We start from the raw sequence: 13,826 nt of genomic DNA on the forward strand, positions 1-13,826 counted from the left end.
GGGCGTTCCTATATTGGACAGAATGGTTTTTGAAAAAGAGACACTGAAGCTGGGAGGAGAGGAAGGAGCGTGGAGAGGAGCTATGGAGAGAGGGACCAAGCAGGGGAGGAGGAGCACAGAGGCCCTGAGGCTGGGACGGGGTGACTGGAGTTTAGAGGGAGGTAGAGAAAGTTGAGCAGAAAAGCAGCAGCTACATCATGCTGGGACTCGTGGCACAGGAGGAGTTGTGATTTTATTCTACACATCCTGGGAAACTATTGGGAGGCTTTTTTTATTTTACTATTACTATTATTGTTATTTGAGAGAGACACCGTGTGGGAGAGAGAGCACTCCCCTGTTTGCTGGTTCACTCCCCAGATGCACCTAAGAGCTGGGGCTGGGCAGGGGCCAAAGCTGAGAGTCGAGAACTCAATCCAGGCACTTGAGCCACCACCCTGGGCCTCTCAGGATCTGCATTAACAGGAAGCGGGAATCAGGAGCCCCACTGGGCCTTGAAGCCAGACCCTCCACTGTGAGATGCAGGCATTCTCCCTGGCATCTGAACTGCTAAGCCAGATGCCCCCCTTATCGGGAGGTTTGAAGCAGGAGAATCACATGGTCTGATTTATGTGTCTGGAAGATCCCCAATGCTTTGTGGAGAGTGGATTGTAAGGGAGTAGAGGAAGAGTGGGAGACCACTAGGGGCCGTCGTGGTGGTCTGGGTGAGAGGCGGCTGTGGCTGGGACACCGAGGGGATCGCCAAGGAGGCAGAGAAGAGGAATGATTCGCAGTGTTTTGTGGTGTTGCAGGTGAACTAGGTTTGTGAGCCGGGGTGGAGCTCACCGTTTATAACAGTTTCCGTGAGAAATCCTTCCCGTTTCCCTAACAGCTCATTTGCAGATTAACTTTTAGGATCCCTTTCTAATTTCGTAGAAGTGTTTGCTTTTCTCTCTTTAAAATTACTTTGGGTGAAAATCTCATTTTAACAGATGGCTGACATGCAGCTTCAAGAGGAAAGTCGTTCACGTTGAGCGGTGGGAAGGGGGTGGTGAACGCTTAAAGCGACAGAGAGAGACTTCTCTTTGCTGTGCTGGCCCTGGTTGCCCTTTGTATTAGGGAGGATTCTGGTTATAAAAAGGAAACCAAATCAAGCCAAAATAAACTGGAAAAGAAAGTCATATTATATCTTCTGGTGGCCAGGCCTCAGGGGGCACGGAATCAGGACACGGAGCCAGCAGGAGCCGGAGTGTCCCTTGCAGCTGTCATCACAGCTTCTCTGTGCTGTGCCTTTTTCCTCTCCAGCTACCCACGTGGTGAGAGGTGGCCTCGCACAGGCGGCGCGCAAGTGCCGATCTTCCCTTTGGATGATGTCAGTCATCTCCTGGTCCTAGTTCAGATTCCTGGGGAGGAGACATGGCCCAGCTCAGGTTGCATCCCCACATCTGTCGTTAGCCATGCCCAGAGTGCTGGGACCATGTGTACCAGTCCACCTTTGCAGGTACTGTCAGCCCTTCCTGACCTTCTTCCTCCAGGTCTCTCCCTGCTGCGCCTGCACCCCGTACCACAGTGAATAAAATTGCCCTGGCCTTGGCCACTTGTCTTCTTGGGCCAGCTCAGGGGGAGTGGGAGGGTTAAAGAGCTCGTTTATTTTTCCCAGTGACTTGCCCTCCCCAGGTCCCCTGGGCAGCCCACGTGTCCTGGGGCTTGGCAGGGCCTGCGCCCCTCTCTGCCCCCAGCAGATGTCAGAGTGCTCTTGCTCAGCCGTCCCACTTTCCCTCTGCCTTTGCTTTCAGCTGATGAACTTGCCGTTTCCTTCTCTGGACCCATTGAGGCACCTGCTCAAGCCCTCTGCATGGACTTCAGCCATGCAGAAAAGCCAGAGAGTAATGTAATGAATCACTGTGAACTCAGAGCCTGGGACTAACATTTTATCCTGTTTGCCTCTGGGTTTTGTAAAGCACCAGAATGTTTCAGATCACATTGAATTCTTCTGAGTATCTCTTCTTGATCCCATTCCCTACCCTCCCTCCCTCTGCAACTGTTATCAAGAGATGATAGTGTGCTTTCTGTCCCTTAGAAAATACTAGAGTCATGTGTTACAAGTCAGTAATATACATATGGTGTTATGTTGTGTATTTAAGTTTTCACATAGTGGATGTCTAGTGGTGCACGTCATTCTGTAGGACATTTTTTTCACTCAAGATCATGTTTTTGAGATCTACACATACTGTTATGTCTACATGCAGTTCTCCATCTTAGCTGCTGTCTGGCTTTCTGGGATGTGAGTACACCACAGTATATTGAGTCCCACATTGTGCTGCCGGGTTCCTCAGTGTAACAGTTTGCCTTGAACAGGGTCTGTGGATAAGAATTTATGTCCAAGTAGAATTTACATTGTAGGCTCCATCAGTTATTCATGAGGTCATTTACTTAACCTCTCTGCCTCATTTTCACCTGCAAAATAGGACAGTAATTAGACCCTGTGAGTTGTAGAGATGAAATGAGCTACAGCTGCGGAGGACTGAGAACAGTGCTTGAGAAACGCTCCGTGCGTGCTGGCTGTGTCTATATAGCAGTCATCAGTACCAGGGCACCTCTGAAGTTCACGTGTAAATGGAATTAAAAGATGTTTACTTTGGTGCACACAATTTGAAGTCTATGCATCGTGTTTTCATATTACCCATTTCCCATGAACTTCTGCAGGCTCCTTTTATGTGCATTTTAAACTTTACTCAGTATTGCCAAAGTGGTTATACCAGTTTATATTCCCACCAACAGGGTGTGAGAGTTCCTGTTTTGCCATTGTTATTAACCTTTGATCCTGTGCCTTTTAAACCTTTGCCAGTCAGATACGTGTGCGGTGGTTCCTCTTCCTGACCTGCATGGCCTTGTTTATTGGCCACTCGGGTTTCCCTTTCTGGAATTTTCTATTTCTGTTCATAGCCTCTGCCCATTTTCCTGTGGGGTGCTTTGTCTTTTCCTCACTGGTTTGTGTTACACGCATACACGTATACTTTTAAAATTTGTTTATTTTCACTTTACTTGAAAGGCAGAGAGACAAAGAGATCTTCCATCTGCTGGTTCATTCCCCAAATGCCAACAACAGCCAGCACTGGGCCAGGTGAAGCTAGGAGCCCAGAACTCAGTCTGGATCTCCCACATGCATGGCAGGTTCCCAAGTGCTGGGGCCATTGTCTGTTGCTTCCCAGGTTATATGTTAGCACGGAGCTGGAAGTGGAGAAGCCAGGACTTTAACCGGGCATTGTGGTAGGGGATGCACGCATCCCGTGCGGTGATTTAACCACTGCACCACCCACCTACCTCACACACAGAGGCTACCCTAATTTTTAAAAAATGTATTATTTTTTGAAAGAGTGACAGGGAGAGGGAGAGACAGAGGGAAAGAGAGAGATCTTTCAAGCACTGGTTCATACTCCAGGTGGTTATATTGGCCAGGGCTGGGCCAGGCAGAAGCCAGGAACTAGGAGCTTCATCTGGGTCTCCCACATGGGTGTCAGGGGTCCAAATACTTGGGCCATCATCTTCTGCTTTTCCCACGCCTTTAGTAGGGAACTGGATCAGAAGTGGAACAGCCGGGATACGAACTGACATCTATATGGGATGCGGGCATCAGAGATAATGGCTTTACCTACTATTTCATAACATCGGCCCCTACATTTTTTTTTTTTTTTTGCAGATTTATTTTTTTATTTGAAAGGCAGAGTAACACAGAAAGACGGAGAGACAGAGGCAGAGGGGGAACACAACAGATTATGACAGATGCAATATTGCAGTCTTCCATTGAGCTTGTATCCTGTGTGGGCCCAGCACGCCCATCTTGTTAAACTTTGACAAGACAGGCTCAGGGGACTAAAGTGGCTGTGATCCCAGGTTTGTCTGACCCAAAGCTGATACCATCCACGTCGGCGCCAAAGTATAGCGAAGACAGCGTGGGGTGTGGGGAGGAGTGTGGCTGGCGGAGGGTGGGCCAGCTGCCCGCCCACCCCAGGCGTCCTGGCCGCCCCAGACGACAGCCTCTCCCTTGCGGTGCGGCGGGCGTTCGCGAAGCAGGTCACCGGGTGTAGGGTGTAAGGTGTGTAGACAGAGGCACGGCAGACAGGAGGTGCTGTGTGAGTGTTCCGCAGGGGCCAAGCAGGCAGGTGTGGCCTCGGGAGCTGGCCTTGGCGCCCGCCAGCCTGGGCTCCCAGCGCTCGGCTCCGAGGTGCTCGGCGTGCACACCCGCGGTTCTCCTCGGGCGGCCTCCCGACCCCCTGCTCCCCCTCCGCCCCTGGCCCCCAGGCACCGGGCTTACAGAATCTCCCTCATTTCTGCCTGTGGGCCTCTCACCGCGTTTCCTATTCCTGTGGGAAGGTAACCTGTGACTGCTGCCTCCACGCCTCCGCCCCAGCCATCCTGAGCCTGTCCCGCTGGGCCGGAGGAGGGAGTGCGAGCCGTGCCCGGCATCTCCGCGCCTGCCACCCTCCCGCGCTCATTGGAGGCTTTGCCCTGCCTGTTCCCCGCCCTCCTCCAGCACCAGCTTCCTTCAGGCCTGGGCTGACCTCCAGCTCTGGCCCTGACCCAGCATGTGCTGGGTGCCAGACAGCTTCCAGGCCGCGGCCGTGTGCGTGATGGCAAGGCTGAAACGGCAGGGCCAGACCAGGACTGAGAGCAGCATTTAACAAATTCCAAAGTGCACCACATTTTAATTTTTTTTTTAATTAGGTAGATTTATAGACAGTGTGAGACAGAGAGAGAGGTCTTCCTTCCGTTGGTTCACTCCCCAAATGGCGGCTACGGCCAGTGCTGCACCAATCCGAAGCCAGGAGCCAGGTGCTTCCTCCTGGTCTCCCATGCGGGTGCAGGGCCCAAGCACTTGGGCCATCCTCCACTGCACTCCCGGGCCACAGCAGAGAGCTGGCCTGGAAGAGGAGCAACTGGGACTAGAACCCGGCACCCATATGGGATGCCGGTGCCGCAGGTGGAGGATTAGCCAAATGAGCCACAGCGCCAGCCCCAGAGTGCACCACATTTTAAAACCTCAGTGAAACTCCACATTTAAAGGACTATAGATACTCCTAGTAACAGATTATAGGATGTCACCAGACGACTGCGGCCCGGGCCTCAGTGCCACTGGGTCCTAGCGTCGTTCTGCTCCGCTGAGTTGGGCTCCTCTGGCCACTGCCTCTGGGCAGCTTCTGCACGCTGGCCAGGGAAAGCTCCTGTGCAGGGATTTGTTTCTTCCCTGCCAACCTGAGCTTCAGGGCCCCTCCCTGCGCTCCGCCCCGCTTTCTGCGGGAGGCCTTGGGGTAGACCCGTCAGTTTCAACGATGGCTGTGGATGGACCTGAAGGGGAAGGGAAGAGGAAGGAGACAGGAGAGCAAGTTCATGTGAACACAGATGCCTTCCCTGGTCTGTTCTAGTGAGAGCTGTGACAGCCACGGGGCTGCTCTTTGTTCTTCCAAACAGCATCACGTCCCAGGGTTCTGAAATCTGGTGTCCCCACTTGGCACTGCGTGAGCAGCTCTGAGCAGCTCGGCCTCCATCGCAGCCTGAGCATGGCAAGATGGCTGGAGGGACAGTGACCGGATGGAGGGGCAGAGGCGGGGGGGGGGGTGGGTAGCTGAGTGCTGCAGGATGAGTAGGGAGCAAAGCAGAGGGAGGGAGGCGGGCTTGTGGGAGGGCGCAGGAGGTGCACGGTGGTGGGAGAAGCCTCCATGACGGTGGGAGAAGGCTCCATGCCTCAGGGAACCAAATACTGAGCAGGCTTTTCCTAACTCTCTTGGACTTTCTGCGCCATGCTGATCAGCTGGTCCAAGTCTTCACAAGATACTGTGCTGGTGAGCTACTCCACAGGTGCAAGTCTCTTCTTCCCTAGGAGAGAGCAAAGCCTCTTGGGAGGTGGCCTGCTCGCTGGGGCATGCCCTGGGCCTGCTGACACACAGCCTGGTCACCTTTCTCTCTCTCTCTCTGCAGCCTGGTGCAAGCAGAATATTGGCATGACCCCATCAAGGAGGACATGTACCGCAACCACAGCATCTTCTTGGCGGATATCAATCAGGAGCGGGTGAGCACCCGCGCCCGCACAGCAGCAGAAACGAGTTGGCAGTGGGACCCGCGCTGCGGGGCGGCGCCGGGAAATGGAACATCTGTGGCTGGGAGGTGGTGCTTCTGAGATCAGGTCCCTTATAGGGAGGCTGGAAGTCCTCTGGCCTTCTTCCCTGAAGTCCGCTCCCTTTGCTGGTGGTGCAGCAGCGGCCCGGGTCAGCAGGTGTGGGTGGGCCAAGGAACTCACAGCTGCTGTCCTGCGTGAGGGAAGCCTTCCCAGGGATCCCTTTCTGGAGCCGATTTTCTCAGAGGAGAGATGGAGAAGAGAGACTGTGGAGGGAGGGAGTGTGACCCAGCCATGAGCATGGGGGGTGGGTGGGCGAGGGGAGGCCATGGCTTCACTTTAGCCTCATCTGGAAGCTTTTGTGGTTTCTTCAGACAAAAATGTGAAGGGGAAGGCAGGAAACAGCAGACGCAGACTAGGAGAGCAGAACCGCCCAGGGTGTGTAGCTGCTTGCTTTGCGTGCCTTCCTCTGGCTGTGTGCTGGTGCCTGTGGACTGTGGGACAGCGTCAGCCAGTGAGGACGGCAGGGGGAGGCTGCAGCGGAAAGCGGGAAAAGCCGCCCATTGCCAGGGCAAGAAACACGGTGGGCCAGGGTCGGGACCACCAGAGCACCCGAGGGCGCTCACCCCTGCTGGGAGCTGGCGGCGGCCGTGACCGCTGCGGCCTTTCTTCCAGGGCGTCAACGAGTCCTACAAGAAAAACCTGATGGCCCTGAAGAAGTTTGTGATGGTGAAGTTCCTCAACGACTCCGTCGTGGACCCCGTGGATTCTGAGGTGAGACACGGGCCCGGGGGCTGTGAGACCGCGGTGGAAAGGAACTAAAATAACAGCTGCCTGCCAGCACAAGTCTCTTGAGTCCCTCTGCAGACAGCAGGGGCTGTCATCCCAGAGCTGTCTGCTCCCTAAAGGTGCATGTATAATTAGGTAATTGCATTCTCTGGGCGAGGGTCTATAATATATATATATATATATATTTTTTTTTTTTTTTTTTGACAGGCAGAGTTAGAGAGAGAGACCTAGAGAAAGGTCTTCCTTTTCTGTTGGTTCACCCTCCAAATGGCCGCTATGGCCAGTGCGCTGCGGCCGGCGCACTGCACTGATCCGAAGCCAGGAGCCAGGTGCTTCCTCCTGGTCTCCCATGGGGTGCAGGGCCCAAGCACCTGGGCCATCCTTCACTGCCTTCCCGGGCCACAGCAGAGAGCTGGACTGGAAGAGGAGCAACCGGGACAGAATCCGGCGCCCCAACTGGGACCAGAACCCGGGGTGCCAGTGCTGCAGGTGGAGGATTAGCCAAGTGAGCTGCGGAGCTGGCTGAGGGTCTATAATTTTAATCAGATTCTTTTCTTTCTTTTTTTTTTTAAGATTTATTTTTTAGTTATTTGAAAGGCAGTTACAGAGAGAAACAGAAATCTTCCATCCGCTGGTTCACTCCCCAAATAGCTGGGGCTGTGCTGGGCCAGGCTGAAGCCAGGAGCCAGGAGCTTTTCCAGGTCTCCCATGTGGGTGCATGGGCCCAAGCACTTGGGCCATCCTCTGCTACTTTCCCAGGTGCATCAGCAGGGAGCTGGATCAGAAGTGGAGTAGTTAAAACTGGAACCTGTGCTTAGATGGGATGCCGGCCTCTCAGGCAGCAGCTTAACCTGCTACGCCACAACTCCCGCTCCCTTTAATCGGATTTTTAGAGATCCCTGGCCCCAAAAGATCCAGAATCGCTAGCCAAAGTCGGAAAATTCCAAGGTGCGGCAGGCCAAGACTGCCTCAGCCCCCCTCTCCAGCCTCCTCTCCCTTCCCTCCCCACCTTGCACACCCTTCCGTCAAGCCGCACTGCAGTATGGCCACGCCGACTTGGCAGGAGCTTTTGTCCTGTGTGCCTTTGCTCATGTTTTCTCGCCTCTAGAACGTCCCTCCCTGGCTTCTCCACCTGATAAGCTCCTGCTTGTCAAGGCCAAACTCAAATGTCACTTCCTCCAGGGTGCCACCCCTCTTGCTCCCGCGTGTGGACTCAGCAGCCACCATCACAGTACTCACATCGTGCCAGCCCACCTGGGCCACATCCGGCCTGCGGCATTTACAGTTGTTTGTAATTTCTTTGCCTTCATTTTATCTTCATTGAAAGGCTGCGGTAGGGGCCGCGCGGTGGCGCAGCAGGTTAATACTCTGCCTGTGGCACCGTCATCCCTGTGGGCGCCAGTAATAATCCCGGCTGCTCCACTTCTAATCCAGCTCTCTGCTATGGCCTGGGAAAGCAGTGAAGATGGCCCAAGTCCTGGGGCCCCTGCACCCTCTTGGGAGACCCTGAAGAAGCACCTGGATCCTGGCTTCAGATCAGCCCAGCTCTGCCGTTGTGGCCATTTGGGGAGTGAATCAGTGGATAGAAGACTTCTCCTGTCTTAAAAAAAAAAAAAAAAAAAAAAAAAAGTTGTGATAGAGATCTTCCATCTGCTAGTTCACTCCCCAAAAGCCTGTAACAGCCAGGGCTAGGTTAGGTTGAAGCCAGGAACCAAGAACTCCACTCGTTTTTCCCACATGGGTGGCAGTTGGGCCATCATCTGCTGCCTTTCAGGTGTATTAGCAGGAAGCTGGGTCAGAAATGCAGAGGAGCCAGGACTTGAACCAGGCACTCGATACAGGATGGGATGCAGGCGTCCCAAGTGGCAGCTTAACCTGCTGCACCACAGTGCCTGTCCTCACCCCCAGGATTCCTTTTTTTTTTTTTAAGATTTATTTTATTTATTTGAAAGACAAAGTTACAGAGAGAGGTAGAGCCAGAGAGAGAAAGGTCTTCCATCTGCTAGTTCACTCCCCAAATGACTGCAATGGCCAGAGCTGTGCTGATCCAAAGCCAGGAGCCAGGAGCCTCTTCCTTGTCTCCCATGTGGGTGCAGGGGCCCAAGCACCTGGGCCATCTTCTACTGCTTTCCCAGGCCACAGCAGGGAGCTGGATGGGAAGTGGGGCAGCTGGGACTTGAGCTGGCGCCCATATGGGATGCTGGCGCTGCAGGCAGCGGCTTTACCTGCTATGCCACTGCTGACCCCAAGCTAAGAGTTTTTTCATTTCTAAATGGTTGGGGGTGAAGCTCAACCAATTTTAAATGGTTGGAAAAAGTCAAAAAGATTTTTTCACATGTGAAAATGATTTGAAATTCAAATTTCAGTGTCCATAGACAAACTTGCCCTGGAAACAGGCCTGTTTTTTATATATTGTCTGGCTGCTTTTGCTACAAGGACAGCAGTAAGTAGCTGCAATCATCTGGCCGTCAAAGCCTAAAATAATATTTCCTATCTGATGTTTGCAGAAAGTGTTCCGAGCCCCACACTACACCCTGAGTTGTTTCTCTGCCTCACTGGACTGGGAGCTCCTGGGAAAAAAAGGGTCCTATATTCATCCTTGAATGTTTAGATTTTAGCGCAGGAATCTTCCCAGGGTAGGTACTTAGTACATGTAGGCAGCACAAATCCTGGGGAGGGGGTAGAGCTGTTTGCAAAGATTAGGTCAGCCCTCAGGACTAACCTTTAAAAAGGAGTGACTCGAGGCCTCCCCGCTTCCATTTGTTCCTTCCTGCTGTGGCTTTACGATACAGTTTGTTGGTAGTCTCAGCTACCCGCCATTAGCAGGTTAGCTTGGCAGTGTGTGCCACGTGTCTGATGTGTCCTTCCTCTCCTGCAGTGGTTTGGCTTTTACAGAAGCGGGCAAGCCAAGGAAACCGTTCCCTTGCAGGAAACCGCCCTGTACACACAGGTAACCGCGGGGCTCGGTGCTGGGAGGCTGGCGCTTTTTCAGCCCCCACTTCCCGAAGCTGCACGCGGGCGCTCAGGTGCTGGAGCCCTGCCCTGCAGGCCCTGGAGCGCCAGGTGCTCTGGAAGCAGCTGATGGTGTCTGAGGTGGGTGAGGCTTGTCAGGGCCCTGCGACAGCCAGGAGGACCCGTACCTCGGGGTTTTCGAGCAGAAACAAGAGACGCGTCATCTCTAGGTCCTCCCCTCTGACGAAAAGGTCTGGAACAGCTTCCTTCTCGGAACAGTCTGCTGCACATCCAAGAGGCCCCGGTGCCTAAGGAAAACCTACAAAGCGGGGCCTCACTGTGAAACCTTCAGAGCCTGTTAGCCCCGAGTTTAAATTAGGTGTGGAAAGCGGAGCTCCTGCAGGAGGCTGGGTGGGACTGGAGCTGTCAGTTTCCTTTAGCCCAAGTCCTGTTGCTGAGCGGAAGTTGCCTGTCCCGCCACCTCCAGCTCTGGGGCCTTCTACACGCAAGGAACTTAGACAGGAGATGGACTCTCCCGGAAGTGCACAAGGTCACAACTGAGCCAGTGAGCTTCCACGAGCTGACCTTTCATAGTATGAAATCCAAATTGCTCCAAAATCCCACACTCTTTGGTGCCAAGATGATGTTCCCAGTGGAGTATTCCACTGCTGTTCCACTCCTGACTTTGTGTGGTGAGCTGTAGGCAAAACACAGGCACAATAAAAAGCATGTGTATACAATTTCTGTTGCTTCTTGGCTTTTGGCTGCAGTCAAGTGTAAATTACCTTTAGGCCATGTGTCGGAATTCTGTGTTTAGGCTTGGTTCCATTCCTGAGGTAGCAAGTGCTACATCTGAAACCCAGAACGCCCCTGGTCCCAGACATTTGGATAAGGGATACCCAACCTGTACTAGAATTTGTCCAAGTACTTTCAGAGACCATTTGTCTCTTCATTTTTCTCTTAGATTCGCTGTCTCAGGTTGGGTGAGACAAAAGAAAGGGAAGTCAGGGTCTGATAAGAGTGAGGAAACCACCACCAGGAACTTCCTGATGGTGAACCCCCAGCCCCTGGCAGCAACAGCAGACGCCACTCTAGCTTTGTTGCAACTGCTCGTCTCCCGCCACAGGTTGCTCTGGGACAGGCGAACATTGTTTCTTTACTGTTGGACTTCAGAGTTTTCATTAAACCTGACTGTTCTCTCCCGGCAGGACCGCCTGGGGCTGAAGGAAATGGACAAAGCAGGAAAGCTGGTGTTTCTGGCCACAGAAGGGGACCATCTTCAACTGTCTCAAGAATGGTTTTACGCCCACATCTTACCCTTCCTTGAGTGAAACCCGTGCAGTTTGCAGCAGCGCTCGGGAGCCCCCAGCTCTTGCCGGCCGCCTGGGGGAGGTCCCTCCCTGCCCAAGCCTGCGCTCAGAGCCAGCTTGCAACTAGCCCTCTCTCCTGTCATCTAGCATGCCCTGCTGAGATGCCAATCTTCTCCTTTGCCGCCTCCTATCGCCGCACGTGTTGAATGCAAGCTGAATTAGTAAGCCCGAGGCCTGTTTTGCAGCCTGCTTGGTGTGCTCGGGCGCAGCCTTAGAAAGGCAGTGTGCTGCAGATCAGCGCCAGGCCGGTGCAGGGGATAGGTGCGAGGGCAGACACCTTCATCAGGAACGTCCAGGCACGTTCGCCCCGCCCGAGCACTCAGGCACCGCGCATGCGTTCTGTTTCGCTGGTAGACTAGACTCGTGCTTGGCTCACGCTGCTGCACCACTCTGCGGTGCCTCACAGGGACCTGACGGACGCCCCGCCCACCTCTCGCCCCTGCAGCACTCACTGTCTCCCCAGGCTGTGTCACAAAAGCAAGGAAGCAACACCCATTTGTGGCTTGAGAGAGGAAATGTAGTCTTGCATCACTTTAGGTGGGAGGGGGTTGGGGACAAAGAAAAGGACGGGAAAAGCGAGGCAGCTAGTTCTGGCGTCCGTGCGGACTAGTGGTCCGCGTGCCCGGAGGTCCGCTGAGACTGGGCCGAGCGACAGGGAGCTCAGACGCCCCTCCCCCCCCCCCCCCCCCAAGTCATGCTGCCCAGCGTACCGGGCCGTTTCTGATGGCTTCTGTGAGAAAGGGCTCTGTGCTCAGAAGGCTTGCGGAACGCTGCAGTCCCGTCCTCCACCTCCGAGAAGGCCTGTTGGACAGCACCACCCCCACGCGTCCCCTCTCACTCCCCGCGAGCCGCTGCGGTGCGCAGACCTGACTAGCTACGCTCTGATGCGGTAGCGGTAGTGCCGCAGATTATCCCGTAGGATCCCTGTCCCCCCCCCCCCCGCCCCCCACCTCCCAACCGTATTCTTTAACGGAGAGATGAAGATTACCAGCAAGAAGTGGGAGGGTATGGAAATAATTTTATGAGGTTGTCTAAAATAAAGAGTAGTTTCTTATCCTTGGTGTCATTTTCTCCCCAATATTGTTACATCTCTCTACAACAGATACCACAGGTAAGCAAGTTTGGTATTAACTTTATTCTATTTTCTGTATAACTTTAAGTACATAAAGGTTTATTTCCACAGGCCTCAGGAAATGGGTAGAAGTCACAGGACAATCTCTCTTCCCACCAAAAAAAGTTGCATATTTTGGTAAGTGTTTGTTCTAGAGGGAAAAACTGAAATTTACATTAGCAATGCTGTGCGAGATCCTTCCATCCATCCAGACCCAAAACCAGCCTGCAGGGGAGGTTTTAGTCCTCTGCAGTGCCTGGACGGGAGCCAAGTGCCACTGATGGTGGGCAAAGGAGGCAATGAAGACGACAGGCACCTAGCAGGGAGGAAGAATGCCAGATTCCTTGGGATGGTGTGAGGGTATTTTTTAAAAAAGTCATGTCTGTAGGAAGGTGCTGGGCAGGGATCCCTAAGAAAGGGCCCACTGCCCTCAGTGACGGGCACTGCTGCAGCAGCTGATCCCAGAGAACCTGCTGTCCCATGGCTGAGGCAGACTTACGATGGAATGCAGAAGGAAAGGAATGCTTATGGGGAAACTGTTTTGCTTGGAATGCTAGATGGCTAAGTCTCAGCCTTTGATCCAGTGCAACCCTTGCCTCACTTGTCAACAGTGAAAGATCGTTTGGTTAGAACAACCACCTGGAATCACACAGCTTCTGCTACCTATCTGCTCACTGTTAGGAAAAGATCGCCTAGTGTGAACGTTCTGATCTGTTCATCCTGGGACTGTTTTATTCTTCTCAAAGGACTGTAATTGGTCAAGTAACCCCAAAGCTGAGAGCTAAAATGCACCAGTCCTGGCCTGCCGTTCCTGAAGAATGCATTGGCGGTGTGGCTGCACTGATATAAGGAAGCTGCACCTTCCTGCAGAAGATCAACTGCCCTGCTACCCCGCCCCAAATCTCAGCCTGAGGTATATTTCAGTGAAGGCAGGTAGCTGTGCCTCTCAGAGCAGAGAAGCCGTTAAGAGCAGAAAGGTAGAGGAAACCTAGAAAAGAACCGTCTCGATAACAGAGTCATCCCGTGTGTGGAGGGAGAGGGCGCAGAACCCAGTGGCACTTCACTTAACCGGCGATCTCTGTCACTGTGGTGACCAACTTATGCCCGTTCCATACAGTCTTGAACTGTTCCGGGACTGGGAACTCGTTCTGCAAATAAAGAAGAGACGTTGGAGTTAAGGCAGGGCTAGAGAATGAGCTGGGGCTAATCTCACACTTTTCCTCCAATGCTTGCCTCCACTTAAACCTGAGCCAGGTGGGAGGTAGTGAGAGAGAGAGAGGAGCCAGGGTGTGTTCCACTGGTCACCGCTCTGTGATCAGTGATCTTGTACAGACTGTAAGTGAAAATACGCAGGTTTTACAGCCCCAACTCAACAGGGCACTGTGACTCAGTCCCACTCTTCATAGCTATCCTGAGCACAAATTAAGAAGGCAAAACCCACCCGCTCTGGGGCTCCACTACAGGACATGACTTTGTTTCTGGGTGCTTCTGTTGGGCATTGTTGGACTCTTCCTAC

General features: G+C 53.4%; 2 protein-coding genes across 3 annotated transcripts in view; one reads left to right on the plus strand and one right to left on the minus strand.

Moving 5' to 3' along the window:
• Positions 1-12,253, plus strand: part of PPT1 (palmitoyl-protein thioesterase 1) — a 28,178-nt gene extending 15,925 nt beyond the window's left edge. The window contains exons 6-9 of the mRNA XM_002715190.5: positions 5,953-6,043; positions 6,764-6,862; positions 9,756-9,827; positions 11,038-12,253. Coding sequence (XP_002715236.1) covers positions 5,953-6,043; positions 6,764-6,862; positions 9,756-9,827; positions 11,038-11,160 — 385 coding nt within the window. The 3' untranslated portion in view covers positions 11,161-12,253. The remainder of the gene's footprint in view (positions 1-5,952; positions 6,044-6,763; positions 6,863-9,755; positions 9,828-11,037) is intronic.
• A 62-nt stretch (positions 12,254-12,315) lies between these two features.
• Positions 12,316-13,826, minus strand: part of CAP1 (cyclase associated actin cytoskeleton regulatory protein 1) — a 29,542-nt gene continuing 28,031 nt past the window's right edge. For both annotated transcript variants that reach the window (XM_008265512.4, XM_002715191.5), the window contains exon 13: positions 12,316-13,458. In XM_008265512.4, coding sequence (XP_008263734.2) covers positions 13,375-13,458 — 84 coding nt within the window. In that variant the 3' untranslated portion in view covers positions 12,316-13,374. The remainder of the gene's footprint in view (positions 13,459-13,826) is intronic.

Source organism: Oryctolagus cuniculus, chromosome 7 (assembly GCF_964237555.1).
Source record: "Oryctolagus cuniculus chromosome 7, mOryCun1.1, whole genome shotgun sequence".
In the NCBI taxonomy this organism is placed as follows: domain Eukaryota; kingdom Metazoa; phylum Chordata; class Mammalia; order Lagomorpha; family Leporidae; genus Oryctolagus; species Oryctolagus cuniculus.